Source organism: Anabrus simplex, chromosome 4 (assembly GCF_040414725.1).
Source record: "Anabrus simplex isolate iqAnaSimp1 chromosome 4, ASM4041472v1, whole genome shotgun sequence".
Lineage (NCBI taxonomy): Eukaryota > Metazoa > Arthropoda > Insecta > Orthoptera > Tettigoniidae > Anabrus > Anabrus simplex.
Window position 1 is genome coordinate 112,083,078 of NC_090268.1, and position 21,573 is coordinate 112,104,650.

Below are 21,573 nucleotides of genomic sequence, written 5' to 3' on the forward strand. Positions count from 1 at the left end.
CATTGTAAATCTTGTCCAATCTTTTCTCAACTACCTCATGAATTTCTTTCCGATTACTAGAACTTTTATCACTTAATTCTACGATATTCTCTGTACCAGTTCCTTTATCATGCTTAATTTGAGTATGAAAATCGCTCCGATTCAACTTCATTTCACCTTCAATTTCAACACATTCTTCATTTGACTTACTTTCTAACTTACATGTTGACTTAGATGTTTGATTATTTATCTCTAATATCTTAGTATCTATTTTAGAATTTACTGATTCACTTAACCCATCTATTTTCTCACTGGTCACATTAAAATTTTCGTTACAACTACCAATCATTTCTTCCATCTCTTTATTATTATTATTATTATTACTTTCATTACTGCTAATTAATTCTTTCATCTCTTTCTTATTATTTTCACTATTACTACTAATACTACTACTAAATTTTTCCTCCAACTTACTACAGCTACCACTAAATAATTCTTTCATCTCTTTCCACTCTTTCTTATTTTCATTACCGATCTCGGTAAGTCTGGCCATCAGCAAATTAAATTGTTGTAAATTCATTACCCCGGAGAATTTCTTTTGAGTTTCAGTGTGCTTTCCAACTTCTGCACTTTCCTGAATTAACTCAGAAACTTCCATCGTATTCACCTGTTCCCTACTCTGAATTTCACCTTGGATGTCCGCGGAAGCAATGACCTCGTCGTCACATGACTTGTTATTGTCTTCCTTGTCCATCTTTGGTTCACTAGTGATAGTACGCGATCTCAAATTAATTTCCCTCTTCAAATCCCTTGACATATCCCCAAAATACAAATATATATCACAAAATTACACTCCTGACATTTACCGGTAATAACTTCCGTTCGCTTAAATGCGCATACTCTCCCAAAATGAACCTATGATATGCTGTCATTCAGACCAAATTCTGAATTTCTTCGAGTCCCACGTTGCGTCGACACATTGTGAACATGTTCCTAACTAGCTGACTATTTTTACAAACATATAAAACTGCATTTAACTTGAAAAATCTGAAAATTAACATTCATTAAATAAATTACACACTTGTCGAACCTTGTACTCACACTTACTTGTTACCTGCTTACTTACACATACGTTATTTGAAGGGCGCCAGCTGTCACTCAGTACAGCAATAATAGAATGAGATTCTTGACTATCTCTAGGGTGTGGGGTAATAAGCTTACTTTTGACAACATACCATATAAGTTCTGGGAAAAGGAGATTGGCGTTCGGTTTCCCCATTAATTTTGAGGTTAAGATATTTTACTGTCAATGAAATGAAACTCTGAATTCGTTTGATAGAACAATATATATTCTTTAAATAATATATCAAAAAATAGTGAGTCTTGTTGCGATAAAACAGATGAGAATATGAAATTATGACATTGCAACTGACAGAAACTAGGCATGAATTTAGATTCTTCTTGACCTGACATTTAACAATTTATACGAAATATTTCCCTCACTGATTCACTTGACTGTACCTTCAACACTTTTAGTGTAATTACGACGTAATCCATTGCTCTGGTGTTTACTGTAGATGTGTCACGCCTAACGTGGTGATACATCCTTAAGACTGCTTCTTCTCCATATCATCTGACTTCTTTGTAAGTCAATATGGTATGACCTCTTGGCAGGTCCAGGGTTGCCCTCTCTGACTCCTTGGTAAGCCTTGCGTCCGCGTCTTCCACTAAGTAACGGACCAACCATTTGGTCTCACTCTCTCAATGACCAATAATGGCTCACTGAGTCTTCACCATCTCTCGTTCACTGGCCAACTAAGGCCTCTTGATCTAGTAGACTTGTTCACTGTACTGCATCCGTATAAGTAATGACTGACGCTACAATGTGCATCCACCTTATATAGACTTGGTTGACACAGCTACGTAATCTCCAGAAATAACAATGACATACTCCCACCTACGCGACAGATATTACACACAGTGGTGAAATAGCCCCGCGGCGATGACACCGTGCGCGCATATTCTAAATAAATACGATGACATAGCCAAGGCGCGGCGATGACTTGGCAGAATCTCCACTGGTGTCGCAATATAACAACGTCACTTCCAATCTCTGATATATACAACAATTCTCACTGTACAGGTATTGAGTGTTATACTACACATACGTATTTATGTATACATCTAAGTGCAATCTTGCAAGCAACAGGCAATTGCAAAATTGAATAAAACGGATAATTACAATAATAGTACAATATCACAGATAACATAATAATAATACTGACATAATAATAATAATAATAATAATAATAATAATAATAATAATAATAATAATAATAATAATACAGATAAAATCATACAATAATAAAAATACAGATATCATCTTGTAACGGGATTTGAACCGTTACAAAGTATTTCAAGAGTATTTTGTTCAGAATATTTAAAACGAGTCAGTAAATATTTTACTTCCTCGGAATACATTTTTTAAAAATTAAGTGATATAGAAACATGGGCAAATATAGGTTCATTTTTTTTGCTAGGGGCTTTACGTCGCACCGACACAGATAGGTATTATGGCGACGATGGGATAGGAAAGGCCTAGGAGTTGGAAGGAAGCAGCCGTGGCCTGAATTAAGGTACAGCCCCAGCATTTGCCTGGTGTGAAAATGGGAAACCACGGAAAACCATTTTCAGGGCTGCCGATAGTGGGATTCGAACCTACTATCTCCCGGATGCAAGCTCACAGCCGCGCGCCTCTACGCGCACGGCCAACTCGTCCGGTAATATAGGTTCTAACGTAAATTTAAGCATTTTTATGCGCTATAGGGCCACCGTTTTTAATCTATAAACACATGAAACGTGTAACTACAACTTCATTTTAAGTTATCTCTTAAGGAACAAAACAAGTTTTTGAGTAAATAATAATGATGAACACAAACACGCAGCCTCCAAGCTATAGGAAATCATTAAAATCCCCGAAGATCACTACGCTGATCATTGTCATTCAGCTAAGGGGCGGTAAACGCACCGCTCATCATAGTTCCTTCACCTTTCTTGAGGTTAGAAGACTATGTAGCTACACAGGGCCAGTTTTCAGTTGCCCCTTCGGATCAGCACTAGATTTGCTCCATCGGAACATACACATACACACACGGGTTCGCAGAAAGTGGCAAGACAAGAGCTGAGTCTGGCATGGCTTTCATATGTATGCAAGGCCCCGTTTTTCATCTTTGCGTCGGGCTGAGTGGCTCAGACTGTTGAGGCACTGCCCTTCTGACCTCAATGTGGCAGGCTCGATCCTGGCTTAGTCCGGTGGTATTTGAAGGTGCTCAAAAACGTCAGCCTCGTGTCGGTAGATTTACGTCAAAACATAACTAGATATGGTTAAAATCGTCGGCCTGGCAGGGAATCAAACCCGGGACCTGCTGAACCAGAGACCACTGCGCTAACCATTCAGCTAAGGAACCGGACACTCGAAATAAATACATTATATGGTAAGAATTCGTGCCTCTCGCCACTGAAGTTGGAACATGGAAGTATTTTCCTTACCATATCTAATGTTTCCCGTGTCATACTAGATAATCGCTGGCGTTTACAATAGAACAGTTCAAAATGGCTTTCCTCATTCCCGTAGAGTCCGGATTATTAGGTACTGATAGGTTAGAATGCAAACTTACTTATGCCAGTAACTAGTATACCCTACACTGTACAACGGTTATGCTATGAGATTTGCATAGATATTAGGGGTACAGCCTATAGAACTCCTTGAATTTATTGTACTCTTCCTACACTGTGGTACAACGGGTTGCATTACACCTCCTACAAGCCAAATTACTTTGCAATCTAACCTATTACCTCCTAAAAATCCGAGGTATACCTCATTACGGTACTGGCCTATCTGATGGCTACCATGTACTCGAATTTAATGTTATCGCCGCGATAAAATTTTCATCTAAGTTTCTTCTGCTAGTAGCGGCTGGCCGCCTGCTCTCCATTAGACTGAAAATGCAACGAATCTTGGTGGTGGTAGTGGTGGTGATTGTTGTTTTAAGACAAAGTACAACTAGGCAACCATCCTCTTTGAACAAATTAAGTGGAAACGAAAATACAATTAAAACTATGTGTTAAATGGACAATTTAAAAATGAATTTAAAAGGATTGTATTAAGCCGAAAAGGACATTGCAAACTTGAAATGTATAACCCCTTAGTTAATCCACTCTCACACATAAGGTGAATGGCGAGATCACGAGTATTCTCGTCATCGGCTTGTCTGATTTCGAATGTCTCCTGCAGGCCAAGGTTCCGGCTTAGGCCAGAGAGATCTACGCACTCTGAGACGATGTGGGCCACGGTAAATTCGGCACTACAAGAAAACACAGGCCGTCTTCCCTTTTCAGGAGGTAAGAGTGCGTAGATCTCCCATGACCTATCCTCAGCCTGCACAAAACTATGGCCTCTCTCCGTGAAAGCTGGAAAGAGGACCGCCATACGGCAATTGTCTTCTTAATTGCTCTCATATTTTTGGGAGTTCGGAGACCTCACGCCATTATTATTATTATTATTATTATTATTATTATTATTATTATTATTATTATTATTATTATTATTATTATTATTATTATTTATCGATAGGCCACCTGTGGGCCACGTTTATACAATCTTCCTTCTATCACGCAGACTGATACCCTTCTCTTTGCACTCTCGCCAAAGATTCTTGAGTCTTTGACTTCTTCTTGCTCGTTCTTCCACCGAGATGTTCCGTGGCTTCGCATGTTGCTCTTCAGACGCATCCCTCATTCCCGTAACCTTCTTCCTAAACGATGTCCTTTCTTTAATATTATTATTATTATTATTATTATTATTATTATTATTATTATTATTATTATTATTATTATCATCGCACAACCAGACTTGAGGGTCATGAATCTGCTGCACCAGTGAATGTTGCCAGAAACAGGTATCAATGGACTGCAGAGAGATTAACGAGTCAGAACACACGAGAAAATAACGTCTTTCATCACTCAGCGCACACTGCAGAGCTTCTAAAATGGCAAAGAGCTCCGCAGTATATATTATGCTACAGACACTGGGACGCGAGCCTGGGGAACGGAGATACGTGTTATAGCTAAATACATCGGTGAAGGTTTCTTAATAGCATGTGTTTGAAAGGGTAAGCCTATGCACGTCTTAAATAGTGTAGCATTGTAAGCATCTGGCGTGCAACCCTCCCTACCACATTTGGACCAGCCGCAGCTGATGACAGGAATGGTGAGGGAGAGGTGTTTACGTGTGATGATAGCGGTTCCTGGTTTATGGGATAAAATAATAGAATTACTAGTCTCTCTTAACATTAGCTAACTGTAGGAGAAGATTTAGTCCTTGGAAGACTTGGCAAAGGAGAATGGAAACCTTATAAGACTGAGCAAGTGGCTGTGTGGTTTGAGTTATGTAACAGTCAGCTTGCATTCGGGAGGTAGTGGGTTCGAGCCCAGCTGTTGGCAGCCCTGAAGACAGTTTTCCGTGGTTTCCCATTTTCACACCAGGAAAACGCTGAGACTGTACCTTAATTCAGGCCACGGTCGCTTCCTTCCTACTCTTAGCCCTTTCCTATCCCATCGTCGCTACAAGACCTACCTGTGTCGGTGCGACATAGAGCAAATTGTAAAAAAAATTAAAAACTTAGGTGAGAAATAGTAAGAATGCCTCGACTTCACAAACCTAATTTCGTCGATTTAGGAAGAGAACAACTATTACAAAGGGCGATCAGACAGCAAAGATGGAATAATAATAATAATAATAATAATAATAATAATAATAATAATAATAATAATAATAATGATGCTATTTACATCCCACTAACTACTTTCTGGTGGTTTTCGAGGACGCCGAGGTGCTGAAATTTAGTCCCACAGCAGTCCGTTTACGTGCTAGTAAATCTACCGACACGAGGCTGACGTATTTGAGCACTTTCAAATACCACCGGACTGAGCCCGGTCGAACCTGCCAAGTTGGACTCAGAAGGTCAGCGCTCTAGCATGTCACCTAGTCAACCCGGCTTTATTTAGAGTCGTGGTTTTCTGCAGGACAGACAAAGCGGCGAAGTTTTCGGGACGCAACAGTATTGGGTATGTTTAATGCAACTTGGTGGTAGCAACACTTTTTTTTTTTACCTCAGTGATCTAATAGATTTGTGTCGAAATTTATGAATAAATCGATCAGATTAAGCAATTAGTCTAATGTTATAAAATCTCTGTAGCCTATCAAGGGATTAGAACATCAAAAAAGTGACTGTCGGATAGTTCAATTAAAATCCAATGTCGTTGTAAACGTGTTTGACTTCACAGGTAGCGCGGAATCTCAAAAACTCGATTGCTTTAAAGTGCGATTTACGACCAATATATTCCAAATTTCAAACGTAATGTTTTGACTTAATTTTATCCGTCTCCCCGGCTGAATGGTCAGCGTCGTACCTTCCATTCCGAGGGTCATGGTTTCGATTCCCAGCTTGGATTATGATTTTAGACGTGTCTTTATTCTTTGAATTCGGGAACTCGGTGTTTATATAAATACCTCTTCAAATACATACAACACAGAAACACACAGTAGTGAGTACATCTATATCTTTCCACATAGCCTAAGATTGCCGTCAGGAAGGATCCCGGCCATAAAATAGAGCTATATCTACCTGTGTGACATTGTTCACACCAGTGACCCCAACAGAGTGCAAGAAAAGTAGCAGAAGACGACTCTATCGTCCATCTGGGCTCGTAGGCCTATACCGGTACCAGTGATGTAGGAACTTACGGACAATCACACTGATTTCTAATTTCCAATGACAAGACAGGAACTGAATTCGAAAAAGTTGCGTTTTGGGTCGTTCATCTACAGATCTTTATGTAACAGAGTTACAAGTTATTAGGAACGTACATTTGTGAAACATTCTCCTGCTACAATGGATCTCAAGACCTGAAGTAGGTCTAATTCTGCTATGGTTTAGTTAACTGATTTTCATGCCTATAAGACACTATTAAGACTCTAGTGTTGTAAGATATGGGTGAGAAACATGGACCATGCGAAGAGCGGACGTGCCTTTGAGATATGGTACTGGCGTCGACTCTTAAGAATACCCTGATAGGGACACAAAGGAGAGCGTTCACAAAAATGCAAATGAGACACACACATTGGATGAAACCTTAAACAGAAGAAGAAATAGCTTCGTTTTCTACTTGTTTCATCATTTTGACTGGTGAACTACCTTGTTAGAAGGAAAACTGGAAGGTAGGAGCAGCAAAGAAGACGTAGAGTGTAATTAATAGACAGCATTAACGGCAAACACACCTATTGCCAGCTGAAGTTGGTCAAAGAAAGGAAACTCTTGGAAGACATGCATGTTACCCACCAACCTTAGAGTTGTGGAGGAGGAGGATGAGGAGGAGGAGGAGGAGGAGAAAAAGACTACTCACTCGTCGTTCTATTTCAGACCAACCAAGCTTGTAGTTTTAGGTGAGACTTGATATCATGCTAACTGAAATTGAAAAACGAGAAATGAAATTTATTGGTCACAATCTGCGGCGTGAGGAGTTCCTTTGTAACATCGTTGAAGAGGAGGAAGACGGTCCAGAGTGTCTTATTTCAAGAACCTCCTTCTGAAGAACTGGAGGACCTATACTGAGTTGAAAAGACTGGCTCAAAGTAGACATCCATGGCTGTGGCGACAAGGTTTAGCCTTTAGAAAAAGAATAAGAAGAAGATTATGATTATGAAGATCGATATCATGATCATAGCCTCCGGACCTACAGTTTTACGTGAAATTCAAACCACAAAAACGTGACTTTCCATTTAAAAATCCCTCATGCAATGCCCGTGATTTAAATCGCAATCTTCTAGTTGAGAAGCAACTGACGATGTTGTATTAAATGACATTAACTGTCTTAGTTGTCTTCTCTCTAAGCCTCGTGCCAATAATAATAATAATAATAATAATAATAATAATAATAATAATAATAATAATAATAATAATAATAATAGGATATGGCATTCGGAGAGACATGGTGCAGGTCTTTAGAGTTGATGCCCATGAGCGACCTCCACGTCTTAAGAGGATGGGGCGCTACTTGTGATGGAATGCAATGTTGAAGACGGCAAAAGCACCCAATCCCCGAGCCCGAAAAATTAACCAATGAAGGCTAAAATCCCCGACCCGGTCGGCAATCGAACGCTGGACCCCTTGGACCCAATGCCGACATGCTAACTATTTAGCCACCTAGCCGGACGTGCTAACGATGACAGTTAATTTGAAGTGCCTGGACACATTTCCCAGTTTTAGTCCCTATTTGACTACAAATGCAATACGGTAGGCTACTTGTGCAAATAAAATAACAACACGGACTAGCACGAAAGATTCATCATTCATAAGAAGTACACAGAGCCCTATAATAATAATAATAATAATAATAATAATAATAATAATAATAATAATAATAATAATAATAATAATAATAATAATAATAATTTCTTGAACATGTTACTCAGAAGACGGTGTTTTATTCACATTATCACACATCCAACTTAATGGTCAAGTATTTGAAAGATGATGTGTGAACCACTGTCAAGTCTATCTAATATTCGCATTTAGCCAATGTTCTGAAATAAGCTATACTCAGTAACAGGAAACTTAAATCTATTGATAGTTTCAGCAGCAATGAAAATATAGTATAAATAATATATCTGTATTCGTAAAAATAAAAGTAAGCTTATCGCTGGTAATGGGAAAAAGTATTTTAGGTTAGAATATTGTCTTTAAGTCAACATTCTCAACAACCCTTACTATTTTCCGAGTCTTTTCTCTTCTAATATTCTAATTTCTAATGCTGCATGATCTACAGGACACACTGATTATCGTAAATTAAAAACATGTAAAATTGGCAAACGAAACAAAACATGTATTTTTAAAGCACAATTTAAATAAATAAATAAATAAATAAATAAATAAATAAATAAATAGTGTACTCACAACCAACTGGCGGCAATCCCCTTCCCTTCACATGCGTACTTCGGCAGTAGAAGAAGCAGCAGTGGTAGAAGAACAGGACGTCGTAACGAACCCTGACATAGCGGCTTCAGAATATCCATACTGCAACACAAGACGCACCTCAGTTCTTCCTTACACACTTGTTCTTCACACTAGTGACAGTTTACATACTACTTCACAAAATGTAAAACGTGCCTGTTCCATTCGACAGATTGTTCACTTTTCAAAGCGGACAAAAGCACATCATTTAAAACTACAAGCTAAATTGTACGCTACGTTTCACGTAAAACATTTAATACACACAGCGCATGTCCAGTTTCAAAAAGCACGTTAATTATCTACGGAATGAGGTTTACTCATTATGCAATCCAGCGTAATAAACCTTGCACGGTTGTAAACTAACAGCACTAGCCTAAGTTGACAAATTACCTCGCTGTATATCTTAAAATTCTTGTCTGAATTACATTATTCTACCAGAACTTGTTTCCACACGCAAGAAATCCATTTCGCTGCACACTCGCAGTAAATCAGACGAGGCGGCGATGTTCTCGCTGTGAGAGCGCAGGTACGGAATAAGCCCTGCCCGCGGCCCTGCAGGGAGACAACTGACAACAATACAGCCCTTTCTCTCGCATGGTCCATGCGCCAACACAGCTGCCTTCTCCCATTGGCGGCATCCGGCCCTTTCCGCCAAGAGCCTCTCCCTCCTATTGGCTGCATCGCCAGATGCAACACGCCGATTGGTTCGATCTCCCTCTCCACGTTCTCCGGCCAGCATCCCTTTCATTACAAAACGTAAAGAGACGGGGATTAACATTACTTTCTCAGATGAAATACAGCCGTCTTTCCCACCGGCAGGAGCACTGACAGCGGAATTGGTAGGGAGATATAACTTCTTTATGCAATCCTGAGGTTTACCGAAATAATATAAAGTGACAAGCAGGAAAAATCCTCCTTCTTATTCTGGGCACTTCCTTCTATTTTATTCTTCGTGTTTTAAGTAACAGTGAACCGATATGACTTCTTTTTACAGTTTGCTCTACGTTGCACGGACTTAGATAGGTCTTATGCCCACGGGAGAGCGGGAAAGAGCTAGGATTGGGAAGGTGGCGGCCGTGGGCTTAATTAAGGTACAGCCCCAGCATTTGCCTGGTGAAAATGGGAAACCACAGAATACCATCTCCAAGGCTGCCGACAATGGTCTTCGAACCCACTATCTTCCGAGTGCAAGCTCACAGTTGCGCGCGCCTAATCGCACAGCCAACACGTTCGATTATTTTTTTACATGCTGCATTTCGTCGCAAAAAGGTCTTATGGCGACGATGGGACAGGGAAGGGTTAGGAGTTGGAACGAAGCTGCCGTGGCCTTATTAAGGTAGGCCTACAACCCCAGCATTTGCCTCGTGTGGAGATGGCAAACAACGGAAAACCACAACTTATTCAGGGCTGCCGGCATTGGGGTTCGAACCCACTATCTCCCAGATGCAAGCTCACATCTGTGCAACGCTGACGGCACAGCCAAATCGTTCGGTGAAACAAGAACTGATTTGCACCTTCAGTGTTGTCAACTTTAAACTGAGTTCAGCGGAGACTCGCTAGACGGCAGACACGATAGCATACAATCAAATCTATAAAAATGGAATAACATACAAAGCATGAAGAATTAGCTAGAAGGCTAGATGACACTTTATTGACTGTCAGGTCTCAGCTTTTTTGAATTTTTACAATTGTCTGTACGTCGCACTGACACAGATAGGTTTTATGGCGACGATGGGATAGGCAAGGGTTATGAGTAGGAAGGAAGCGACTGTTACCTTAATTACGGTACAACCCAGCCATTTGCCTCGTGTAAAAATGGGAAACTACGGAAAACCATCTTCAGGTCTACCGACAGTGGGATTCGAGTGCAAGCTTACACCTGCGCGCCGCTAACCGCACGGCCAACTCCCTCGGTTATCAAAATAAAAATGACGAATATAGATACTTTGATGGTAGACAAAAAACCCGGGATCTAGCAAATCTGAACTGGGGTTAGGTTAAGGGTCTCAGAAACGGGTGGGTAATGTAAAGTAACTCATTTTATGACAAACATGACTTTGGTTTCTTCTAAACAATTCTACACTCATTTCAGGAAAATGCTAAGTTGGTAGGCCACCTTTTCTCTGTAACCTTAAAAGTGTACTTTAATTTTTGTAGCCTACGGTAAGCTTTTAGACAGCATTAGAAAAAGAAAGGAAGATTATGCAGAAGTGAAGAAAAGGGCACAAGATCGAGAGAGATGGAGGTCACAGTCATGACTGTACCTGCCGGATGGCAGAACAACCTATGATGATGTAAGCTTTGTCGCAATGGCAATCCATAAATTGGGAAGTGCGTTTACGGAATTAAGGTAAGCCTAAATCATCTTTTTCAGTTTCACACACACATGATAGCCGACTGCCTCCTTGCCAAAGCAACCGTGGTTCGAACCTCGGCCAGTTCATATCGTCTCCCTCTGGCAAACTAACGAATGTGCAAATTGTCAAAAATTAGGAGAGCTGAAAGAAGTTGTGATTACTCATGTCAAATCAGTTTTTATATTAAATGATTGGTTTTACGTTTTTGCCATACAGAACGAGCTGCAGACGTTAGACTTTGCCAGAAAGTAGACATTAGGCCTATATAAATAATAAAGTGTAGACCAAAACTTTAGAAATTCAGGTTCTCTAGGTCTTAACTTTCGCTAGTTTGCCATAGTGGGGACGATATGGGATACTTGAAATACCGAGCTCGATAGCTTCAGTCGCTTAAGTGCGGCCAGTATCCAGCGGGTTCGTACCCCACTGTCGGCAGCCCTGAAGATTGTTTTCCGTGGTTTCCCATTTTCACACCAGGCAAATGCTAGGACTGTACCTTAATTAAGGCCACAGCCGCTTCCTTCCCACTCCTAGCCTCTCCCGTCCCATCGTCGCCGTAAGTCCTATGTGTGTCGGTGCAACGTAAAGCAACTTGAAAAAAAAAGATAGGCCTGCTTGAAATCAGAAAGTCTCGTTCCAGTTGTTCGGATTCCACGATATCTCAACTTCAGGGGATTTTTTCAAGGAGACCTTTGCCAAGACCTACGAACAAATTCTAAAACAGAAAATCTTTAAGATTCCATAGTTGTTGTTTGGGTTATCAGTCCGTAGACTGGTCTGATGCAGCTCTCCATGACACCCTATCATGTGGTAGCCTTTCCACTTACATTAACTGTAATCTGTCATATTCATACCTTGGTCTACCGCTGCCATTTTAACCGCCAACACTTCCCTAACTGAACAAGCCCTGGGTGTGTTAAGATGTGTTCTATCGTTCTATCTCTTCTTGTGGTCAAATTTCACCACATCGTTTTCCTCTCACCAATTCGATTCAGTATTTCTTCATTCGTGATTTGATATATCCATCTCACCTTCAGCATTCTTCTGTAACACCACATTTCAAAAGCTTCTATTCTCTTTCTTTCTGACATAGTTATTGTCCATATTCCACTTCCATACAATGCAACGCTGAAGACGAAAGTCTTCAAAAACATCTTACTAATTCCTTTCTTCAGACTCTTGGTTGTGGGATACAACTGGGGATGATGACCAGTACCTCACCCAGGCGGCCTCACCTCATATGCTGAGCAGGGGCCTTTTGGAAGGATGGGAATTTTGGAATGGATAGACAAGGAAGAGGAAAGGAAGCGGCCGTGGCCTTAAGTTAGGTACCATCCCGGCATTTGCCCGGGGGAGAAGTGAGAAACCACGGAAAACCACTTCCAGGATGGCTGACGAGGGAATTAAACCCACCTCTACTCAGTTGACCTCCCGAGGCTGAGTGGACTTCGTTCCAGCCCTCGTACCACTTTTCAAATTTCGTGGCAGAGCCGGGAATCGAACCAGGGCCTCCGGGGGTGGCAGCTATTCACACTAACTACTACACCACAGAGGCGGACTCTTACTAATTCCTATCTATCTATCTTAATCTGTTTTTCCTCCAGGGCTGGTTTTTCCCTCGGACTCGGCGAGGGATCCCACCTCTACCGCCTCAAGGGCAGTGTCCTGGAGCTTCAGACTTTGGGTCGGGGATACAGCTGGGGAGGAGGACCAGTACCTCGCCCAGGCGGCCTCACATGCTATGCTGAACAGGGGCCTTGTGGGGGATGGGACGAGGGGAAGGGATAGACGAGGAAGAGGGAAGGAAGCGGCCGTAGCCTTAAATTAGGTACCATCCCGGCATACGCCTGGAGGAGAAGTGGGAAACCACGGAAAACCACTTCCAGGATGGCTGAGGTGGGAATCGAACCCCCTCTACTCAGTTGACCTCCCGAGGCTGAGTGGACCCAGTTCCAGCCCTCGTACCACTTTTCAAATTTCGTGGCAGAGCCGGGAATCGAACCCGGGCTTCCGGGGGTGGCAGCTAATCACACTAACCACTACACCACAGAGGCGGACTACTAATTTCTACAAGCTATTAATGTTCAAGTGAGAACATTTATTTTTAAGAAAGGTCTTCCTTGCGTGTGCTAGTCTGTACTTTATGTCCTCCTTACTTCTGCCATTATGAGTTATTTTACAACCCAAGTGACAATATTCATTTACTGAAACACCGGATCCCGTGAGATCTCCGAAGTTAAGCAACATTGGATGTGGTCAAGATTTGGATGGGTTTCACGCGCTTTTGGTGGGTGTTAAGGGAATGGAGGAGCGGAAAGGAACTGGCCACCCTACCGTACGTAAACTCTGGCTCAGACACACCTCTGCGGAGGCTCGGACCTGCCCTCGGGCAGAATACACCCTTACCTTACTTCCTTTAATACTTCATTTCCTAATATAATATTTCCTGCATCACGTGACTTTTTCGTATGCATTTCATTACTTTTGATTTGGATGTATTATTTATTTTCACCTTGCACTACTTCTCCAAGATGTTGCCCATACCATTCAGCATTTTCTCCAGATATGCTGCAGTCTCAGAGAGAGATAATTAACCTGATAGCCGTCCCTATTAGGGAATCGAAATCATCGGCCTCCTAATTAGTTTATAAGAATATAACAATATAATTGGCAAATCTCAGAGTTTAGATTTCCTCTTCTTGGATTGCGATCCCCCTTTCCGAATTCCTCTTTGATTTCCTTTACCGCACCGAAAAGGAAAGGGGACCAACTGCAGCCTTGCCTCACTCCTTTCTGGATTGCCACTTCTTTTTCCTAATCTTACATTATTATCACTGCAGACTGATTTAATGATGATAATTCGTGTGGCTATTGCTAGCCTGATGCAACTCTTGTACGGCAGACCCTCCGACGTGGTTCTCCTGTAGGGATGGAGTGGTAGAATGCATCCACGGTATCCCTCTTTCTATTGCAAGGAGCGATTTAAAGCTTGGGCGCGTGGGTTGGGGACTACGTTTCCCTTAGCTGAGTCTGGTGCTGTTTTAACTTACTTGCGCCACTCTCCTCACTTTTGCCTGTCCTATCGGATCTTCCTTAGACAATTCATGTTCTTTTCCAACCCTGACGGTATTAGATGCGGGAGACCTAACGAGTCTTCCAATTTTACGCCCTTCTTCGCCCTTCTCATTGTTTAGGAAATAACTTCATTTTTCAAAGGTTCATACCTATTTCTGCCTCCCCTTCCCTCCCACCCCACCCTCTGATTAGTGTTAAGAGAGGATGGTTGCCCAATTGTACTTCAAAACAATAATCACCACCACCACCACCACCACTTTCTCTGACGAAGGTGGGTGGCGTCTGCCATGTATGAGAAACTGCGTGTTCTTGTTCCGGGGGATAGTGCTGTGTGTGGGGTGTGAATCCAGGAATGTTGGGGAGAGAACAAATCCCAGTGCTCGGACCAAGGGATTCAACTTTTGGTCTTCTTCTTCCTGGTAATGTTCCAATTACGTAGGTTTGGCACTTTATAGGGATTTACTCCAGTTTTACGGCGAGATGCCCTTCCTGGAGTTGGCCGTGCTGTCAGGGGTACGCGGCTGTGAGCTTGCATCCGGAAGATAGTGGGTTCGAATACCACTGTCGGCAGCCCTGAAGATGGTTTTCCTTGGTATCCCATGTTCACACCAGGCAAATGCTGGGGCTGTACTTTAATTAAGGCCACGGCCGCTTCCTTCCAACTCCTAGGCCTTTCCTATCCCATCGTCGCCATAAGACCTGTTTGTGTCGGTCCGACGTAAAGCAACTAGGAAAAAAATCTCAGGCGTGGTCGGTAATCGAACCCAGGGCCCTCTGACCCAAAGGCCAGGACGCTGACCATTAGCCAAAGAGATGGACCCCCAAAGGAATTAACTGTTACTATTAAATTCTCATGACCTAGCCGGAAATTACACCCGGGAGCCCGAGGAAGAAAGACGAAGGCTCTGACTACTCAGGCACGGAACAGGACTAAAGGCTCCATAGTAAAATATATCCATCGAGATAATTCACGTAAGTACACACGCTCGATGATCAAAAGTTAAACACAAAAGTTATTAGCCTAAGATATACCACTTTTAGCCCCTAAATGCAACAATATTAACTTCATAAATCAACAGATAATCGTGTGACCAGTGGTATACTCAGCATTTAGTCAAGTGCGGGAGATGGGGTTCATTTTAATCCTTTTAATTACAGTGAGTTATTATGCAGTTAGTTTAAGCAAGAATTACGTGTTTTGATTTGAAATCGTTAAACTAGATAGGCCCTAAAATAACAATTAAAGAAATACGTGTGTTTCGAATACTGTTATTATTATTATTATTATTATTATTATTATTATTATTATTATTATTATTATTATTATTATTATTGACCACTTGTGTGGTGTAGTAGTTAGTGTTATTAGCTGCTACCCCTGGAGGCCCAGGTTCGATTTCCGGCTCTGCCACGAAATTTGAAAAACTGGAACGAGGGCTGGAACGGGGTCCACTCAGCCTCGGAAGGACAACTGAGTAGAAGGGCGGGGGGGGGGGGAGGGGGTTCGATTCCTTCCTTAGTCATCCTCGAAGTGGTTTTCCGTTGTTTCCCCACTTCTCCTCCAGGCAAATGCCGAAACTTAAGGCCACGGGCGCTTCCTTCGCCGTTCCTTCCCCGTTGCTTCCAATCTTCCCATCTCCCTCAAGCCGGGCTGAGTGGCTCAGACGGTTAAGACGCTGGCCTTCTGACCCCAACTTGGCAGGTTCGATCCTGGCTCAGTCCGGTGGTATTTGAAGGTGCTCAAATACGACAGCCTCGTGTCGGTAGATTTACTGGCACGTAAAAGAACTCCTGCGGGACTAAATTCTGGCACCTCGCGTCTTCGAAAACCGTAAAAAAGTAGTTAGTGGGACGTAAAACAAATAACATTATTATTATTATTATTATCTCCCTCAAGGCCCCTGTTCAGCATAGGAGATAAGGGCGCCTGGGCGAGATACTGTTGCTCCTCTCCAGTTGTATCCCCCCGACCAAATGTCTCACGCTCCAGAACACTGCCCTTGAGGCGGTAGAGGTGGGATCCCTCCTTGAGTCCGGTGGAAAAACCAACCCTGGAAGGTAAACGGATGAAATTAAAATAATAATAATTATTATTATTGAAAATGAATGAAAACCTACAACCTGTTTTCCAGTTATTGACCGGGTCAGGGATGAATGAATGAATCATATATAGGCTATTAGTACGATGGGGTCGCCACTCCCAAAGTGATTTATTAATGACTGATAGTTGCTATGAAATGAGAATGGAGAGTGTTGCTGGAATGAAAGATGACAGGGAAAACCGGAGTACCCGGAGAAAAACCTGCCCCGCCTCCGCTTTGTCCAGCACAAATCTCACATGGAGTGACCGGGATTTGAACCATGGCATCCAGGGGTGAGAGGCCGACGCGCTGCCGTCTGAGCCACGGAGGCTTATTATTATTAGTCTATTATTATTATTATTATTATTATTATTATTATTATTATTATTATTATTATTATTATTATTATTATTATTATTATTATTATACATTTATCTCTTTTTTCACGATCTATAAAGCTTTAAAGTTACGAGTTTTGAATGGTAAGTGTGTTTGGATTTGTTTTTGCTGGCTGTTTCCACAGTTCAGCTGATTCGGCATTCGCCTTCTGTCATGAAGTTCAGGCCTACTATGCATCCGTACAGATTATGAAGGCCCTTGGGGGAGTGGAAGGTAAAGGCTTCAACTTTTCATAAATCAACACTAAGTGAAACAGAGTGGTTAGCTCTATATACTCGGCTGCTTTCGCCCCCCAGAAATTAAGCTAGTAGATTGTAGGCTGAGTCAGCCTCAGAACCATGCATCTCCCCAGAAATGGAAATTTTTCGACCCTCTGACGGAGAGCCGAACTGACGTCTTTCCAAATGAACAGAGGACGCCTTCAGCACGTTGGTTAGGCAGCTACAACAACAGTGATGAGGTAGACCTCTGATATTAGGCAAAAATCTATTTTGTTTCTGACCGAGCTCGATAGCTGCAGTAGCTTAAGTGCGGCCGGTATCCAGTATTCGGAAGATAGTGGGTTCGAACCCCACTATCGGCAGCCCTGAAGATGGTTTTCCGTGGTTTCCCATTTTCACACCAGGCAAATGCTGGGGCTGTACCTTAATTGAGGCAACGGCCGCTTCCTTCCCAGTCCTAGCCCTTTCCTGTCCCATCGTCGCCGTAAGACCTGTCTGTGTCGGTGCGACGTAAAGCCAATAGCAAAAACAAAAAGTTCCTGAAGAGATAAAGTTGTTTCTACACGTTTCTTGCATTTATAACGTTCAAAACGGTGGTTCTATTGCGCCTAAAATGCCTAATTTGACGTTAGAACCTAGATAATTAACTTTCACACCCTACTTCCAGTCATTCAACCGGGTCAGCTATGGCATGAATGAAACTCGCATCTAGCGGCGAGATAGGAATTTTGCCACTGCCGAAGCTTGTCGCACTCTTCTGGGAGCAATGATTCGTGGCTGACGGATGAAATTAAATTATATTGGAGAGTGTTTCTGGAATGAATGGTGAAAGGGAAAACCGGAGTAGCTGGAGAAAAATCTGTCCCGCCTCCGCTTTGTCCAGTACAAATCTCGCTTGGAGTGACCGCGGTTTGAACCACGGAAGCCAGCGGTGAGAGGCCGGGGCGCTGCCGCCTGAGCCACAGAGAATATTGACGTTCAAACCTATATTTGCCTATATTCCTACAATCCCTATTTTTTTTTCTTCTGAATCGATCAAATATTATTTTAATTTATTCGGAGAAAATAAAATATTTGCCGACTCGGTTTCACTATCTTGAACAGTACAAGCTTGAAATACTCTTCAAACAAAACGAATCTTAAAAGCGAGACTATGTAAATCACACTCCCCGGTAGTCCTTTAAGAATCTCCCACAGTAAACACGCCCGTAGTCTGGGTGTCACGAGGCAGGCGACACTGTCCACTGACCAGCTAGAAACAAAACTCATTTCAATTTGTGAATATTTCAGTGTGTCCGTTTATTCAGTGTATGCGTTACGCCGAAATTGTCGCCTTCAGTGTCGTCTTTAATTAAACAGTGGTTACACCGGGCGAGTTGGCCGTGCGGATAGGGGCGCGCAGTTGTGAGCTTGCATCCGGAAGATAGTGGGTTCGAGCGCGATTGTCGGCAGCTCTGAAGATGGTTTACCGTGGTTTACCATTTTCACACTAGGAAAATGCTGGGGTTGTACCTTCATCAAGGCCACGGCCGCTTCCTTCCCTCTCCTAGGCCTTTCCTATCCCATCGTCGGCACAAGACCTATTTGTGTCGGTGCGACGTAAAGCAAATTCTAAAAACAAACAAACAAAAACAGTGGCTACAGGAGTTTCCCCATTTCACATCGAATTGTAAAATTATATTTTGTGGCGTCTGCAGCAAAGATGTGATGGAAATATGTTTTATATTTGGCCCTAAAGAGCTATCAATTTAAAGATTAATGATAACTGCTTATTGAAATATGTAAAATTGAAGCTGACTTATATTTTTAGAATCTATTTTTTTCATATTTGAGACCCTATTTCAGGCACCTAAAATTACATGTTTAGCACGTACAAAATCCGAGGTCTAATGAGTGACGGTATATTCCTGTGTCGTTCCTATCTTTATCTTTACAGGAGAAGTAAGATCAACTCAAATTGTTTTGAAAAATATCGTAATAGAGCAAGATTATTAGCAACTTGTCTGCTGGCTTTCCTCATTCACGACCGTGATTTGAAACCCACAGATTTTGTGGAGGAATTCTCAATCAAGAAATCTTGCAGTGTTAAGAGGGTCATCCCATCTTAAATCCCCGACCAATACTCAAAAAGGGGCAAGGCTTGATCCGGTGACCTCAGAAATAATGAGTTGAATATCCTTTATTATTTTCATGGAGGGATTTCCGTCTGACTAATATGTGGTACCAACCGCATCAAGCTTATCTTGAATACCAGAGGTCAGAGAAAGTGTAACCTCAAGTCCGTCATTGTTCATGTAGCCGAAAGGGATATATAACATTTTGCTATTCAGGTCACCGGCGTGATATATCTCAGTGACATCGTTGCCGACTTCTCACCAACGCTGAGGTGGTTTGGACGCTGGTCAGTGTATCTACTATTTTGGCTTGAGGCTCACTTACAAGTAAATCTACGTAAGCGTTACCGTCCGATTTTAATGACATTTGCCTATCAATAGAGCTATGAAAGGTAATTGGGCCCGAGGAGAATACAATGATGGGACCTTCACCAAGACCGGCCAACATAATTCACATCTTTACTTAACCCTTAAACTTCACATGTGCAAACGAGAAAGAATTTACTTGCACACTGGACACTAGCTCTGCAAATGCCGGGACAGTTCTTGCGCTTAGGCCCTACCCGATTCCTTCCACCTCATTACCCAACTTCATTCACCATCCTCATTGGCTCCTTAACTGACAGGAAGGGCATCCTGTCATAAAACATGCCATAAAATATCATCTCTCCTCATTCCCCACCCCGTATAAAGATATAATAATAATAATAATAATAATAATAATAATAATAATAATAATAATAATAATAGTTTACAATATTGGCTTTACGTCGCACCGAGAGAGTAGGTCATCTGGCTACGGTGGGGTAGGAAAAGGCTAGGAAGGGGAACTAATCGGCCGTGGCCTTAATTAACGTAGGCCTACAGGTTGAGGATTTGCCTGGTGTTAAAATGGGCAACCTCAGAAAACCATCTTCAGGGCTTCCGACAGTGGGGTTCGAACCTACTGTCTCTAGAATGCATCCTCACAGCATCTTTTGAAAGGCCAACTTTCTCAGTAATAATAGTTTATATACCGGTCGAGATGGTTGTGCTGTTAGAGGCGCGCGGCTGTGAGCTTGAATCCGGAAGATAGTGGGTTCGAATCCCAGTGTTGGCAGCCCTGAAGATGTTTTTCCGTGGTTTCCCATTTTCACACCAGGCAAATCCTGGGGCTGTACCTTAATTAAGGCCACGGCCGCTTCCTTTCAACTCCTAGACCTTTCCTGTCCCATCGTCACCATAAGCCCTATCTGTGTCGGTGCGACGTAAAGCCACTAGCAAAAAAAGTAGTTTATATGGTTTCGCTCCTTTGCTATATGGTCAGAATACTGGCCTTTGGTTCATAGGACCCCGGCTGGACAGAGGATTTGAACTGATTGTGGTTAATTCCTCTGGCTCAGGGAGTGGGTCTTTGTGTTCGCCTTAATACACTTCTTTTCATCTGTATACAACACACTGCCAACTTCCACAGAAACATGTCATATTGAATACATCCCTCTGCATAGGGTTGGCGTTAGGAAGGGCATTTGGCCGTAAATCTGTGCTAAAACCGCATCTAGTGAAAATCCCAATAAATTGGGAAAAGTGCAAAAAATAATTATAAGAATTACTTTCATATACTTTCAAATATGGGTTGTAGGAGATGATTGCTACCATTTTGCCCTTGGAAGTGGATGTGTCAAGACTTCCACTTAAAGGAGTCTCTCACGTATCAGAATTTTTGACTGTCAACCAGATGCGCCAGGTTGCAAACGTTGACTAAAACATTGTGTTCTATCGATCTTCCAGAAAATAGATGAAGTCAAAGTGTTTGCTGTAATATGGAGCACTTTGGGAACTTGTTTCAGTCACAAAACTCAAGGACACATGGCTGATTGATACAGTACGCATAACGAAATGTAATGAACAAATTAATTAATAATTAATTGATTAATTGTCCGCTTCTGTGGTGTGATGGTTAGTGTTATTAGCTGCCACCCCCGGAAGCCCGGGTTCGATTCCCAGCTCTGCCACGAAATTTGAAAAGTGGTATGAGGACTGGTACGGGAACGGGTATCGCTCAGCCTCGGGAGGTCAACTGAGTAGAGGAAGGTTCGATTCCCACCTTAGCCATCCTCGAAGTGGCTTTGCGTGGTTTCCCACTTCTCTTCCAGGCAAATGCCGGGCCACAGACGCTTCCTTTCCTTTCCCTTGTCTATCCCTTCCAGTCTTCCCATCCCCACAAGGCCCCAGTTCAGTATAGCAAGTGAGGCTATCTGCACAAGCTTCTGGTCCTTCTCTCCAGTTGTATTCCT

The 21,573-nt window shown here is 42.3% G+C and overlaps 1 protein-coding gene across 2 annotated transcripts in view; it reads right to left on the reverse strand.

Annotated features, from left to right (window-relative positions):
* The window catches only part of LOC136872460 (protein Wnt-5a), an 822,369-nt gene that overhangs the window by 650,460 nt on the left and 150,336 nt on the right, over positions 1-21,573 (reverse strand). Inside the window, exon 2 of one of the 2 annotated variants that reach the window (XM_067146274.2) lies at positions 8,994-9,113. In XM_067146274.2, coding sequence (XP_067002375.1) covers positions 8,994-9,112 — 119 coding nt within the window. In that variant the 5' untranslated portion in view covers position 9,113. Of the gene's footprint in view, positions 1-8,993; positions 9,155-21,573 lie in introns of those variants that run through there. The other variant, XM_067146275.2, reaches the window with a different exon arrangement.